At 27.7% G+C, this 14,055-nt stretch overlaps 1 protein-coding gene across 1 annotated transcript in view; it reads right to left on the bottom strand.

Annotated features, from left to right (window-relative positions):
• LOC100203916 (uncharacterized) overlaps positions 1-14,055 on the bottom strand; it is a 121,972-nt gene that overhangs the window by 83,863 nt on the left and 24,054 nt on the right. Inside the window, exon 2 of the mRNA XM_065794514.1 lies at positions 3,556-3,984. Within this exon, the coding sequence (XP_065650586.1) occupies positions 3,556-3,984 (429 nt within the window). The remainder of the gene's footprint in view (positions 1-3,555; positions 3,985-14,055) is intronic.

The following is a 14,055-nucleotide window of genomic DNA, read 5'->3' on the forward strand; positions in this document are numbered from 1 at the left end:
AATAATTATTTTAGTACTACAACTTTATTAATACTTACTTGAGCCTTTTAAATAAGAAAATCTTTGGTTTGTAGAAGTTTTTATTTACGCTCCTTAAATTTATGCATATTGTCTTATTTTCATTAGGTCACTCTGATCACAGTTTAGGAGGGAGAGGGGTTCTGATATATGTGATCCTTTGTGGCAGGAGGGAAGTGGTTAAGAATTGATAAATATAGGGTGACGTACTTTATGGATGACCCATAATTGCATTTACAAATGATTTGTTTTAATAAAACAAAAACAAAAAAGATTTTAACTGATTTTTTTATGATAGGAGAATAGCAAATAAATCTTTTTTTGTTAATGTTTAAACTTAATTCTTATTTTTATTTATGTGTATTTATATTTCAACTAAAATAAGAATACATAAACAAATAAAAATGCAATAATATAAACAATTTTAATTAACATTAGAAAAAAAAAATACTTTTTTTTCTAAATTTTCCTAATATAAAAAGTTTCTGTTAGAATCTTGTCATACCAATGCAAATTACTTAATGACGTAATTCATTTTGTAAACAAAAACTTAAAGAAAAAGTGCCAGAACTTTAGTAAATGCATGTAGTTTTAATTTACATTACACAAATTTAAAGTAAAAAAGTAAATTTAAATGTAAAAACATAACATTTAATATACTTTTGTATATATTGTTAAAAAACTTAAGTTTTTTAACTAAATTTTAGAAGAAACAAATCTTTATCAAGTTTTTGTTAACTTACGTTACATGAAAATTGCAATAGTTCATTCATTACTTTCTTAAAAAATGTATATTTTAAAAAGGATTAAATTTGACCTACAACAATATGAACATGTGAGCTCCATTTTCATGCTAAATTAATTCCAATTATGCAACAACTATTTGAAATTTGGGCCAAAGCAAGGGTACCGATGACTGAACTGAGAAATATCATTAGAAAATTTGAGGATTTATTAAATGGTTACTCGAACGCCTGTTGCAATAAAAGTAGAAGAGTTGTTGCGTAAATGACCCAAGAAGCAGAATTTGACTATCAATATGTTGTTTGACATTTCTCACCATGATTGCATGAATTTGATTATAATTGAAGAAGATATACTGTTTTTGATCGATCAGCAGTCTGAAAGGAAATACACCATGGGTGGTGTGGATACCGACTTGTCCAAGAAAGAAGAGAGGAATGCGAAAATAGTGTCCAAGGAGGTAGAACGACAAGCCAAAGAAGTAGAAAAGACAGTGCTGCTGAATCTACAACTTCGTCCAGAGCAGGCCCATTCAGTAGTTCTAAAGCTGAATCATCTAAAGATGAGGCATCTGGAGAAGAACAGGTCAGCTTCAATAAGACTCCAAAACATGCAAAAGTAGCGGCTAAGCATGTTTTAACACTTGAGGTTGCAACAGTGCTGGATCGTATGAATATCAGCGATAGACGTGTTTATGCTCACAGCAGTATCACATCACGTATGAATATCAGCGACGTGTTTATCCTCACAGCAGTATCACAAACCTTCAGCAACCAAGATGTAACTATCCTGCCACTGTCTACGTACAGTATTCATAGAAGCAGAAGAATGCACTGAACCCATCAAGCTGACAGCATGAAGACTTCATTTGCTGCTGATGGCCTCTTGGTTGTCCGTGGTGACAGTAAACTACTTCCAACCATCAGTGGTGGACCAGAGAAAGAAGACTATATCAAAATTCTGGTAACAGGTTGTCATCCTGAGAAACTTCTTACCATCCCCAAAATTGGACAGGGAACAGGAGAACAGGTGGCACAGTCAACATTAGCAACTTTACTGGAGTGGAACCTGACAGAGCTGGAATATCATTCGACACAACTGCATCTAACACAGGTCATTTAAATGGATCTTGTGTTTTACTGGAGAAAAAGTTATGCAAAGATCTACTCTGGCTTGCTTGTAAACATCATGTGCTTGAAGTGGTATGTGGAGACGTGTTTAAGAAATTGTTTGGTCCGACATCTGGTCCAAATGTAGCACTATTTTGTCGTTTTCAGGAATTCTTCCAAGAACTTCTTGAACTCACATTGATTTTCCTGGGACACTATCCTCCAAGAGGTGTTAGTTTCAGAGTTCCTGTGCATTTTATCACATGATATGGATGTCAAAGTTGCTATACAATTTGAAAATCTTATTGTTTCAAAACGAATTCAAACTGACAAAGCATGAAAGCAGTGCTTGCCAATTTGTTTTTCACACTGGTTTATGTGAAAGCTTGGATCATATTTAGAAATGCATGCAATGCTCCGAGCAACGATCTGAACTTCATTGGAGCCATTGCATACTATCATTCAACTAATGATGCAGTAGCCAAGGCAGCTGCTGGTGCAATTGGATATCATTTATGGTACTTAAGTGAAGAAATGGCACCTCTTAGCCTCTTCTCAGACATGGTGACACTGAACACAAAGCAAAAAATTGTGAGTCGATTACGTGAGCACCCAGCTGGAAGAAATGAAGATTGTTCAATCAGATACACAGGAAAAGAAAACCTCAGCACGAAAACTCTCAATCATTTTATTGGACCTGCATCCCACCATTGGACCATCGCTTTAGCCACTACATTTAATTCCTCACTGACTAAACAGGAAGACCAGAAAAAATATCTGTTTCAAGTTGTTGAACAACATCACAAACGCTTTCCTAACTCAAAAAAAGCTACAGTACTTAACAAACATACATAGACATTAGTTGTCTGTTAGTGATAGACCTACTGTAGTTGTGACAAACACCGAACTTGGAACAAAACGCTATAGGGTCAAACGCGAATATACAAATATCACTGGACTATTACAAATATTTGTCTACTTAGTTAATTAAACAATCAAATATTTACATTTTATTTACCATTGCATTTCAATAGCAAAAAGTGCGAAGTATGTTCACATTCGACTGAAATTTCAAATTAGCTCAAATTATGAAACTTCATGGTCGTTGAGGCAGTTCTAAAATATACATTACACCAAAAATACTTTTTGTGGCTTATTTTATGAGCAAAAGGAACACAAAAAAGTAAGAGCATAAAGGTTTTGACAATGGTTCATTTTTTCGAACCACCCAAACACACACCAATGGCAAAACTCATAGCTCTGCTAAGAATTCTCTTCTGAAAATCATTAGCTATTGGTTCAAATATAACCAAAGGCTTACAGTGTATAATTAATACAAAAAACGCTTTAACTCAGCATCAAAACTACCAGTTCCCTTAGGTAAAAAGGAAAAACTTTGGTCACTTGACCAAATTAACCAAAATGTAGAGGTCTTTTTAAAAGCTCTGATGTTTCATTCTTCAGGGCTGAAGTCTTAATGGTTAAATAAAAGAATTAAAAATATCAATATAGCCAAAATAAAGCTTTGAAACTTAACTGAAGATTACCAGATTTTTTTTAATATATAAATAAAACAAGAAAATGTCTAATTATTTGTAATTACTGGAAAATTTAATGCAATTAGAACTACGACTACCTCAGTAGTAATATACAGAGGTAAAAATTCTGAAAAAATTAAACTTACTTTGCAGCAAAATGAAGAGGAGTGTTCTTTTCTTCTTTGCTAGGTTTATCAATCCACGATCCATTGTCCAATAAAAAGACAATAACATTTACTCGATTAAACCGTGATGCTAAATGCAATGGTGTGAAACCTTGCAAATTTATGCAATCTATCTCTATAATATTGTTATTAAGTTCTTTGATAAGTGATTTAACTTGATCTATAGAACCCTCACTTGCAGCTTGATGAAGTAAAAAAGAAGTATTATTTATAGGCAAGTTGCTTTTTTGGTTTACATTGTCATTTTTTAATTGTACCACTGATTCTTTTTTAGTAAGATCATTATTAATGTTCTTCAAATGATTTTCTTTGTTATTGCTATTAGAGAATATCACAGATGGCATAAACCTTTTTAATGGGTTATCAATATTATCAGCCATCAGAGAAAACCTAAAAATATCAAACAATACACATACACCTATAATAAGCACACAAAAAAAAAACTTGCATTTAATTGTATAATATTTTGTTGTTGTTTTTTAAGTTTATAGTACTAGGTAATATTAAAGTTTGTTAAACTAAAGATAAACCTTTAAATATACTAATGTTAAAATAAATCATTAAAATAAATTTTTAGTGATATGTATATATATATATATATATATATATATATATATATATATATATATATATATATATATATATATACATATATATATATATATGTATATGTATATGTATATGTATATGTATGTATATATATATATATATATATATATATATATATATATATATATATATATATATATATATATATATATATATATATATATATATATATATATATCAGTCAGAATTTAAAAAACCAAACTATCTAGATTTGAAGCTAATACGTTTAAATATAAACATACTTGCTTCAAATAAATAAATTTTAGACAAATAAATATATGAATTTTTGATTAAAAAGGCTTTTTTTCTCCCCTACAAATAGGATAATTTACATTTTAAATAAACTGAAATTTAGTAATTACGTGGTGTGGCGTTGGTTTTAAAACCTTTACAAAAATTAAAACATTTTTATTTAAATTTCATAGTAATGTTCAGAAATGTATGTATTCCAAGTCAGATTAAAATTACTAATTTTATGCATGTTTAACAACTATTTTGAATAAAAAAATATCAGTTATTGTTACCACTACAATTTTACAATTTTTATAAAAGACCATATAAATATTCTGTATGTTTAAGATATAACATGTTATTTATACTGTTTACAATATGAAAATAAATTATATAAAGTACCTTGGCATATATTATAGATTAAGCAGTGCAGTGTTATTTTAATAAAATTTACAAATATTAAATTAAAAGTTAGTAATAATAATAAATAGTCATAAATTGCAATGGAAATGTACAAGGGATTAGGAAACCAATGTGAATTGGGCAAAAAATGTTAGCTGAGATAAAAATATTAGCTGATAAAAAAGGAAATTATTTATTATTAAATCAGGAAAATTTTTGTAATTCTAATTAGAAATTATTTCTAAATAGAAATAACTTTAATATGTTTTTATAAATAAAGAAACAATTTAAATTTATTTACAAGAAAGAAAAAAAGAGAGATAAAAAAAGTTTAATCTAAATGTTCTCAATAAAAAAAAAAAACTTTTATTTAGAGGGTTAACTTCTAAAAGGCATGGATATTTTACAACATCAAGCTTACCTTCAATCTAAACAACAATCTCACTACTAATCAAATTATGTTACGAAAAATAAAAATAATATTATTTGGACAATGTTGCTCAATGTGACTGAAGTCAGAAAAAAATAACACAATACTGATTTGTTAGACACATGAAATTAAATGTTAAAAATTAAATAAATAATAAATCAAGTTTAGGAGAGATCAAACCGCGTACGTACTGTCTTTACCACCCCCCCTTCCCTTTTGTACGCATTCGTATGCTTTTGGGAAACCCCCTCCTCTCATACCTGCGAACATACTTTATGGATGGCCCCTTAGAGAAACAGTATTCTGGTCTAAAGAATAATGAAAAAAGAAGCTCTTATAATATTTTTCAAATCAGAAAAAACCTTAAAAACAGTCTTTTGAGCATCCAGATTGGAAAAATACATAAGACAAAAAATTAAGACATAATAAAAGATCCGCCAAAGATAAGTTTGACAATTTAATTTTTTTGAAGACTTGGTTGGAGTAAGAAAGTTTATTTTAGGACAGGGGATAATAATTTTAGTAGAAAGATTAAACATTACATTTAAAAATTTAAGGAGATATTTTTATTATTAATTATTTCAGTTAAAATTAAATTTTTTTTTTGCTTGCAGACAGCAGAAATTGTTAGAAAGGCAAAAACAGGCAAAAAAATTCTAATGAACAATCAAGTCTAATTATAAAAATGAACTTCGAAACTGATTTTGTTTTTACAAGTTTTGATTCATTTCTTAATTCAATTTTTGAGCCTAGTGGCTATTACCAAAAGTAACCACCACAATTTAAAAGTAAAGCAGGAGCAGAAATTCCAATAGATGTGTATGCTGGGAAAGTTGCTATTATGGCAACAATAAATGATGTTTAACCAAATGTTAAGCAGAAGTGTCAAGTGCCATTCTGAATGAAGCTGCTGTTGAACTTAGAGATATAGATTGCAGTAAATCTGGCTGAACATTTAAAAAATGAAAACATGGTGAAGTTAGACATTTATAAATAAATAATAAAAAAAATGCCAAAACTGAAAAATGCCTACTAAATTTAGCCTTTTAGGTATATAAGTTTTCTTCCCTTATATTTAGCTTTTGCAGTTTACCAGGAAAAAGGATCAAAGACTGGCTTTAAAGGTGTGTAGGCTCTTGGCACTTCTGAGAGAAAAAAATTCTGAGAGAGGCTTTTGATATGATGCAACAATATGTTGCTAATTACAATAATGGAGATGAAAACTAGAACAGACTGCTTTCTGTGGACAAAGTTTGTTCTGCTCTGGCAGACATGAATATTATGTGAATTTCGCGAGAAAAAAAATTTCAAACAAAAATCAGCACCCCCAAAAAACTGTCAGCTATTTTTATTACAGCCAATTTTGAAACAAAACATTAAATTATCCTTTAAAACATAAAATCAAGTAGCTATAATAATAACAATCCATTTATTTAACCATAAAATATAAAAATTTACAATAATATTTATAAACTCACATAAATAAGGTTAGGTGTCACTCATATAGTTAAAAACTAGTCAATGGAGTGACACCTGAAAAAAAACACAAATAAAACACAGAAAGAATTATAAATAAGAAAAAAAAAAAAAAAAATTAAAAAGAAAAAAAGAGAAAAAAAAAAAAAGGAAAGAAAGAAAGGAAAATAAAGCACTAATAAATAAAGATGATATTGATAATTGCAATAATAATATAATAAAAATAATAATATTAATAATAATGTGAATAAAAAAACAAATAGTAACTATATCATGATAACTTTACTAAAAATTATAACTAATGGTAAAAATAATTATAGTAAAGTATATTACTACGGCAGAAATTAATAAAATAAACATAACAATTGCAAAAATTAGGACAATAACCATAACAACTATTACTACAATTGAATCACTATCACTATTATTATAAATAATATTAATAAGATTTAAAAAACAAAGATAAATTAATGATAATAGTAATATTAGTAGAGTTAAAAAAGACAGTATAAAATAAAAGTAACAATAGTTTTATAAATACAGTAATATAAAAAAAGCAATAATAATAAAAGATAAAATTAATATTCATTAAATATATACTCAAATATAAATTTCTTAATTTGGTTTCGATTGAGAAGAAGAATGTTAGTAATAAAATGGTATTTAGTTAAAATCTTTTTTTTTATAAATGGTATTACTTGGATCCAGTGAGAAATACATTGATTTTGCAGAGAGAGCTTGCCATATTCAATAGTGCTGAAAAAGGAAGTGTGCAAGTTAAAATTTTCAGTATTTCGAGTGTAATATTTGTGTGTGTCACTTGTTTTAATAAAAAAATTATTGAACAAATTTGGTAGCTTATTTTGAAGAAAATCAATCACAAAGAGACAATTATAAAGCTTTACAAGATCTTGAAATTTTAGAATTTTTAATTCAGAAAACCTATTTTCGATACTAGATCATAAGGGAGAAAATGTCATAATTCTTAAAGAAGTGCGCTGTAAACTGTTTATATGATATAATAGAAAACTACCTTTTTGACCCCAAACAGTGCAACAATAACTTAGATGTGAGAAGAACAAGGAATAGTAAATTGATATTAAAACATGTTGGGGAACATAGTGCCGTATTATTGACAGCATACTTTTGGCATGTGAGAGTTTTTTATTTAATTGAAATAGTTGATAGTACCATGATAGGTTTTTGTCAAGAAATATCCCAAGGAATTTTATATATTTAGATGGGAAAAGTCTTTTACCGTTAATTCTAATTTTCACATTATTACTATCAATCTTTTTTTTTTAGAGGGTGAAAAATAATAAATTCAGTTTTATTGATATTTAGGAAAAGACTGTTACTATTTAACCAATGACACAAATGATGGAGAACTGAATTAACTTTTTTACAAAGCTGCGCGAGTGATTTATTTATGCATAGAAGATTAGCGTCATCAGCGAAATGATGAACAATCGAATTATTTATAGAGTGAGACAGATCATTAATATATATTAAAAAAAGTAAAGGTAGAACAGTACCCTGTGGTACACCATACTTAATAACTTTACATGTTGATTGAAATCCATTAATCGAGACAAACTGAGTGCGATTGTTAATATAGGATGAAAACCAATCATTAGCGATACCCCGTATACCATAGTGATACAATTTTTCAGTTAAAATCTTATGGTTAACTGTATCAAATGCTTTTTGGAGATCAATAAAGACGCCACAGGCAAAAGATTGGTTTAACAGATGCAGTTTTTAAAATATTAGGGAATATAGGGGTCGTCCATAAAGTACGTACGCCAAAAATATTGAAATTTGACCCCCCTCCCCCCTGTTTCCATGCGTACTTTCATGTCCCCCCCCCCCTTAAAAAATAGATCACTTCTTAAATCGGGGGGGGGGAGGGGAGGGAGGGGGTCCTTTACTTTTTTTTTTAAATAAACTTTTTTCTCAATAAAAAAGTTTATTTAAAAAAAAAAAAAATGGTGGAGAGTACCTTAGATACTTTATATGACCCTTAAGCCCTTTGTTTGCGCATTCAAAAAACGTCTTTAAATATATATGCAAATTTAAATTTTAATAAATTTGAATTGTCTATAAACAATGTGTGTGTTTAGTCGAGAGGTTAACGCTGAGGGAATGGTCGTCGGAGACCCAAGTTCGATTACCGTGGAAATCCTACTGAACTTTTTTTTGTTTTAATAACGAATCAAATAAAAATAAACTATACTTAAGGCGAATGTTTTTTTCAGGCACCGCTCTTTAGTAAGTAAAAAACGAGTCTTACACAAGATCAGTAATATTGAAAAAAATAGCTAAAACCCAGTGCTGAGGGTAGGCTACCTATATTGGAGGGGGGAGGGGGAAACAGCAAATTTTGTGCTTTTTTGCTCATTTAAGAAGCTTTATAATTAAGCAAAACCTAGCGGTCAAATTTGAAAGATTTTGAGACGCTAATGACACCTTTTTTGGAGGAGATTCCGACCCATCAACCACGTCCCTGCTAAAACCTGTTTTTTTTTTACTCAAAAAATAGGCCTTACTCAGGGCCAGTATATAAAGAGTGGCATGTGTGCATGGGCCCTCGCAGGATTTTTTGATGTTCCAGATAGAACACCTTCACACAACGTGCAAACTCCAAATTTAAGTTTGTTTATATGCCAAATGAGGTAGCCTTGCAAAAATTTAGGATGGCAGAGGCCTGGGAACAAAAAGCCCTAAAGCGTTTGCCTACCCCCTTCCTTGCCCAAACGTGAGGGAAATATGTAGCAAAATTTTCAACTTTAGCATCTAAAACTTAATTTAAATTTATCGACAGATTTTAATTTCTGTAGAAAAACATTGTAAATTACAAAAGTTATGACCTTTTTAGTGCCCTCACGTATGGGAAAGGGAGGGCAAGAGTTGTAGGGCTTTTTGTTCACAGGCCTCCGCCATCCTGATATTTTGCAAGGCGTACGTACTTTATGGACGACCCCATACCAGTAGTGAATGAGAGATTAAATAGTTTAGCAAGTACTGAGGAAATATCATTAGCAAGAAGTTTTAGAATAAAGGTTGGAATGCTGTTTGGACCAGAAGCCTTGCCATCATTTAGAGAAATAATAACTGATATTATTTCATTTTTTTCAGTACATTTAGTACATTAGCTTTAATTAATGGATTTGCTAAACAAACTCTTTATTTATTGATTTATTATTACGCTGTTGCTAACCCATTTCAGTGCAAAGGAGCTAGAAAACCTTGTTAAATATTAAAAATAGAATGCTTTTGTAAAATTGTAGTTATAACATAGGAGCATGTTATTTCATTCTATAAAAATATTAGTAATATTAAATATACATAAAATAAGTCATTTTAATCTGATTCTGAATTTATAAATTTGTAAACATTACTATGAATCTAAAAAAAAAGCCGCATCTTATAATAAATAAATTACAGCCAATTTAAAATGTAAAAATGTAAATTATTCTATTCTTAGGAGGGAGGAGGGGAGGGGGGAGGGGGGGGGGAGAGAAACAATACCATTTTAATCAAAAGTTCAAATATTTATTTATGCCCTAAAAAAATGAAACTATTAAAAATATTTATAATAGCCTTGCCCTCAAGACTCTTAAAATAAGACGTTTTTAGTCACTTTGAGGTCCTTTTTTTTCCAAATATGTCCTTTGAGGGTGATTCAATGGTGCCCAAACTTTTTTGGAGTTAGTTTAAACATATTTGCTTCAAATCTAGATGGTTTGGTTTTTTAAATTTTAAAATATTTTTTCTGAACACCCCTAATATATATATATATATATATATATATATATATATATATATATATATATATATATATATATATATATATATATATATATATATACACACACACACACACACACACACACACATATATATATATATATATATATATATATATATATATATATATATATATATACATATATATATATATATATATATACACATGCCGTTGTATTCAGACATTAGAGAAGATTTTACAAGAATTAAAGTATTGCTAATAGTTTTAAATAATATCCAAATAAATATGAATTTGATCTAACATATTACACCACAAAACGCTGTCAGAATATATGTAGATTACTTTTCATTCAACTTATAACTTTTGTTTTGCTTAATTTCATCAATTGCATTTTTATAACTATTACAAAACATTATGTAAAGATAATAGACAACTTGTAAAATATTTTAATTTAAGCTCTCAGCAACTTGTTTAATAAACTCAATAACTTCTGGTATGGAAATTTTATTAAACAACATCTTGTAAAATACAATATGATAATTAATTTTTACCATTTGGTAGCTACATACCATACCAGCAATGTATTTAAAATTGTGTGTTCAATATTTTTTTAGTATTTACAGTGTTTAACATTCTGGAACAGAAAGACCAGATGACTACATGTAATAGTAATTTTTCCATGGTATTTGGAAGAAGAGTGGGTATTGTTTATAATCTTTTATTAAAAAGGATCTTTTAGCATCCTATTCCTGTTTTATTAATCAGGATTTTTTAATTAGCTTTTTTAATTTTTTATTAGGCAAGATCTTTTATCCTGCTCTCTTTGTTTTAAAGTATTTTTTTCTTGAAATTTTTTTGCACATATTACAGATGACTTAGTTGGCAAATAGTTTTGCATATTTACAAATAACTTTATCCTTTAAAATTTTTATGGTTCGTAAGTCTTTATTGACTTTGACTAAAAATTTTGTAACTTTTTATTGTTTGTTGACATTAAATGTAAATAAAATCAAAACATCTTGTTTTAAATTGTTTTATAAATAGCCAACAACACAACATTCAATATTTTTTGTTCTACTAATAGAACTTTTAGTTTATATTGTATAAATTATACAAACATACAGTATAATTACTACACTTTAATTCATAACCGCAAAATACAGGCCTTCTATTTATTCTGCTTATGGAATTTTTAAACCAATTCCTTGTTTTACAATTTCGATATTATTCTGGAAAGTCCGTTTTCCATATTATTCCTTTTTTCACAACTTTGATTTAATTCTGTTTTTTAAATTTTCGATAGTATTCCTTTTTTCACAATTTCGATGTTATTCCGGTAAGTCCCTTTTTGATATTATTCTTTTTTGAGCTATTTCGAGATTATTCTTTTTTACAATTTCGATGTTATTCTCTATTTCGATGTTATTCCAGAAAATCCCTTTTCGAAATTAATCAGTTTGACTGTTTTCGATACTGTTACTACTACCCAGTTAAACAAGTTAAATGTAATAATGTTATACACTTTAACATTTTTTTTTTTAAATTTTATAAAATTTTTTTTGGATTTTTAATTAGGTTAAAAATTTAAAAAACACCAAAAAATGGGGGGAAATTTGTTGCATGTGTGTTATGATTGAGATACTCACGTAATTAGTTCTATTAAGCTGCGGATAGTCTGAAAAAAAAATTATCTGAAACTTAAAAAAGACAAACTTTAATAAGACAGCCCTGCTACTCAAGAAGGTGCTGCTGTGGAGGCAAGAAACAAACAGAAAAGCCAAAAAAGGTAAAACGTCATCTTCTTAGTTCCGCCAAATCTGGTAATAAAAATAGGTAAACTAAAACATTTAAAAATTGTCCAATTTTTGTATTATGATATGTGCACCAACTGTAATCCTAAACCACTAAAAATCTGCCATGCAGTCCTTTCCTATTCATTTCTTAGAGTTTCAAGTTTCGCATCCTAATTAGTAAGTTTCATCTTTTTCATTTACAAGTTTAATTATTGTACTCATTTTAAACAGATGCACCTGAAACTTGGTTATTGTTTATTTATCTGCTTTTTTTTCTTCGTAAAGCAGCTAGCATAATTTATTTATTTAGCTAATGAAAATTGACTTTCATGTCTTTTAAATACTAAACTTTTACGTAAAACAAAAGTTTTCATCATTTACTGAGTTTCAGTTATGTTGTAAAAACATCCAACAATTTTATAATTTAAAACATAACATTAAATTTAATTTAAATTAAAACTATTAAGACATTTTCATTTAAATTAAAATATTAGTAAATACATATCTTTTATGTTTAATTGAATAAGTGAAATTTTGAAAAAATTTTTTGTCTATATATATTAGATGTTCAAGAGATCAAAGCGGAGGAGCTCTTGCCAAGTAAGCTAACTTTGTATGAGAAGGATATGTACACAATTATATATCTATATATATCTATATATATCTATATATATATATATATCTATATACATATATATATATATATATATATATATATATATATATATATATATATATATATATATATATATATATATATATATATATATATATATATATATATATATATACATATATATATATATACATATATATATATATATATATATATATATATATATATATATATATATATATATATATATATATATATATATATATATATATATATATATATATATATATATATATATATATATATATGTATATATAATACAAGCCTTGGCAGGAAGCGATAGCTTCAGCTCTCGCCCACACTCCCCTAAAGTGATTTACGGGAGCAATTTACAGCTCTCGCAAAAGTTTTTTTTTTCTCTCAAAAGCTTAATTATCATTGTAACTAAAATGAAAAACGCAAAGTAAAAAAAAATTTAATTCATTGGCTAATAAACAAGCACGGTTTTTGCAAAAAAAAAAATTTAGGTATAAAGAATTTTTTCGTTGCGGAATAAATGACGCCTATTATGCTTATATTATTGTTACATTAATGTTACAAACATATGCCTGTAACAAGTTTAAAACCAAATTTTGTATTTAATAAGCAATTTTTATATAAATAAATAGTTTGTGCAAAAACCAAAAGCTCTTGTAAAAAGCAGTTTAGTGTAGCAGCTTGCATGGCTTGCCATGTTCATTTTAGGAGAGCTTTTCTCTACTCTCGCACTCATTTACTGCTGCCGAGGCCTGTAATATATAATATTTACATATATATTTTTTTCCTTTAATATATATATATATATATATATATATATATATATATATATATATATATATATATATATATATATATAATATATATATATATATATATATATATATATATATATATATATATATATATATATATATATTTATATATATATTTCACCATCTGCAATTTGTTAATTATAATTTTTTTTTATGTTTAGCAGAAGTAATGGACAAACTAAGTCTTTTCAGGATTTCCTTAGAAGTAAGCCAATATATAATTATATATACTAAATATAGTAGCAGTTGCATAATTCTAATTTTTAACTAAGATAATTTAA

The sequence above is a fragment of the Hydra vulgaris genome, chromosome 03, assembly GCF_038396675.1.
Source record: "Hydra vulgaris chromosome 03, alternate assembly HydraT2T_AEP".
Classification (NCBI taxonomy): Eukaryota; Metazoa; Cnidaria; class Hydrozoa; order Anthoathecata; family Hydridae; genus Hydra; species Hydra vulgaris.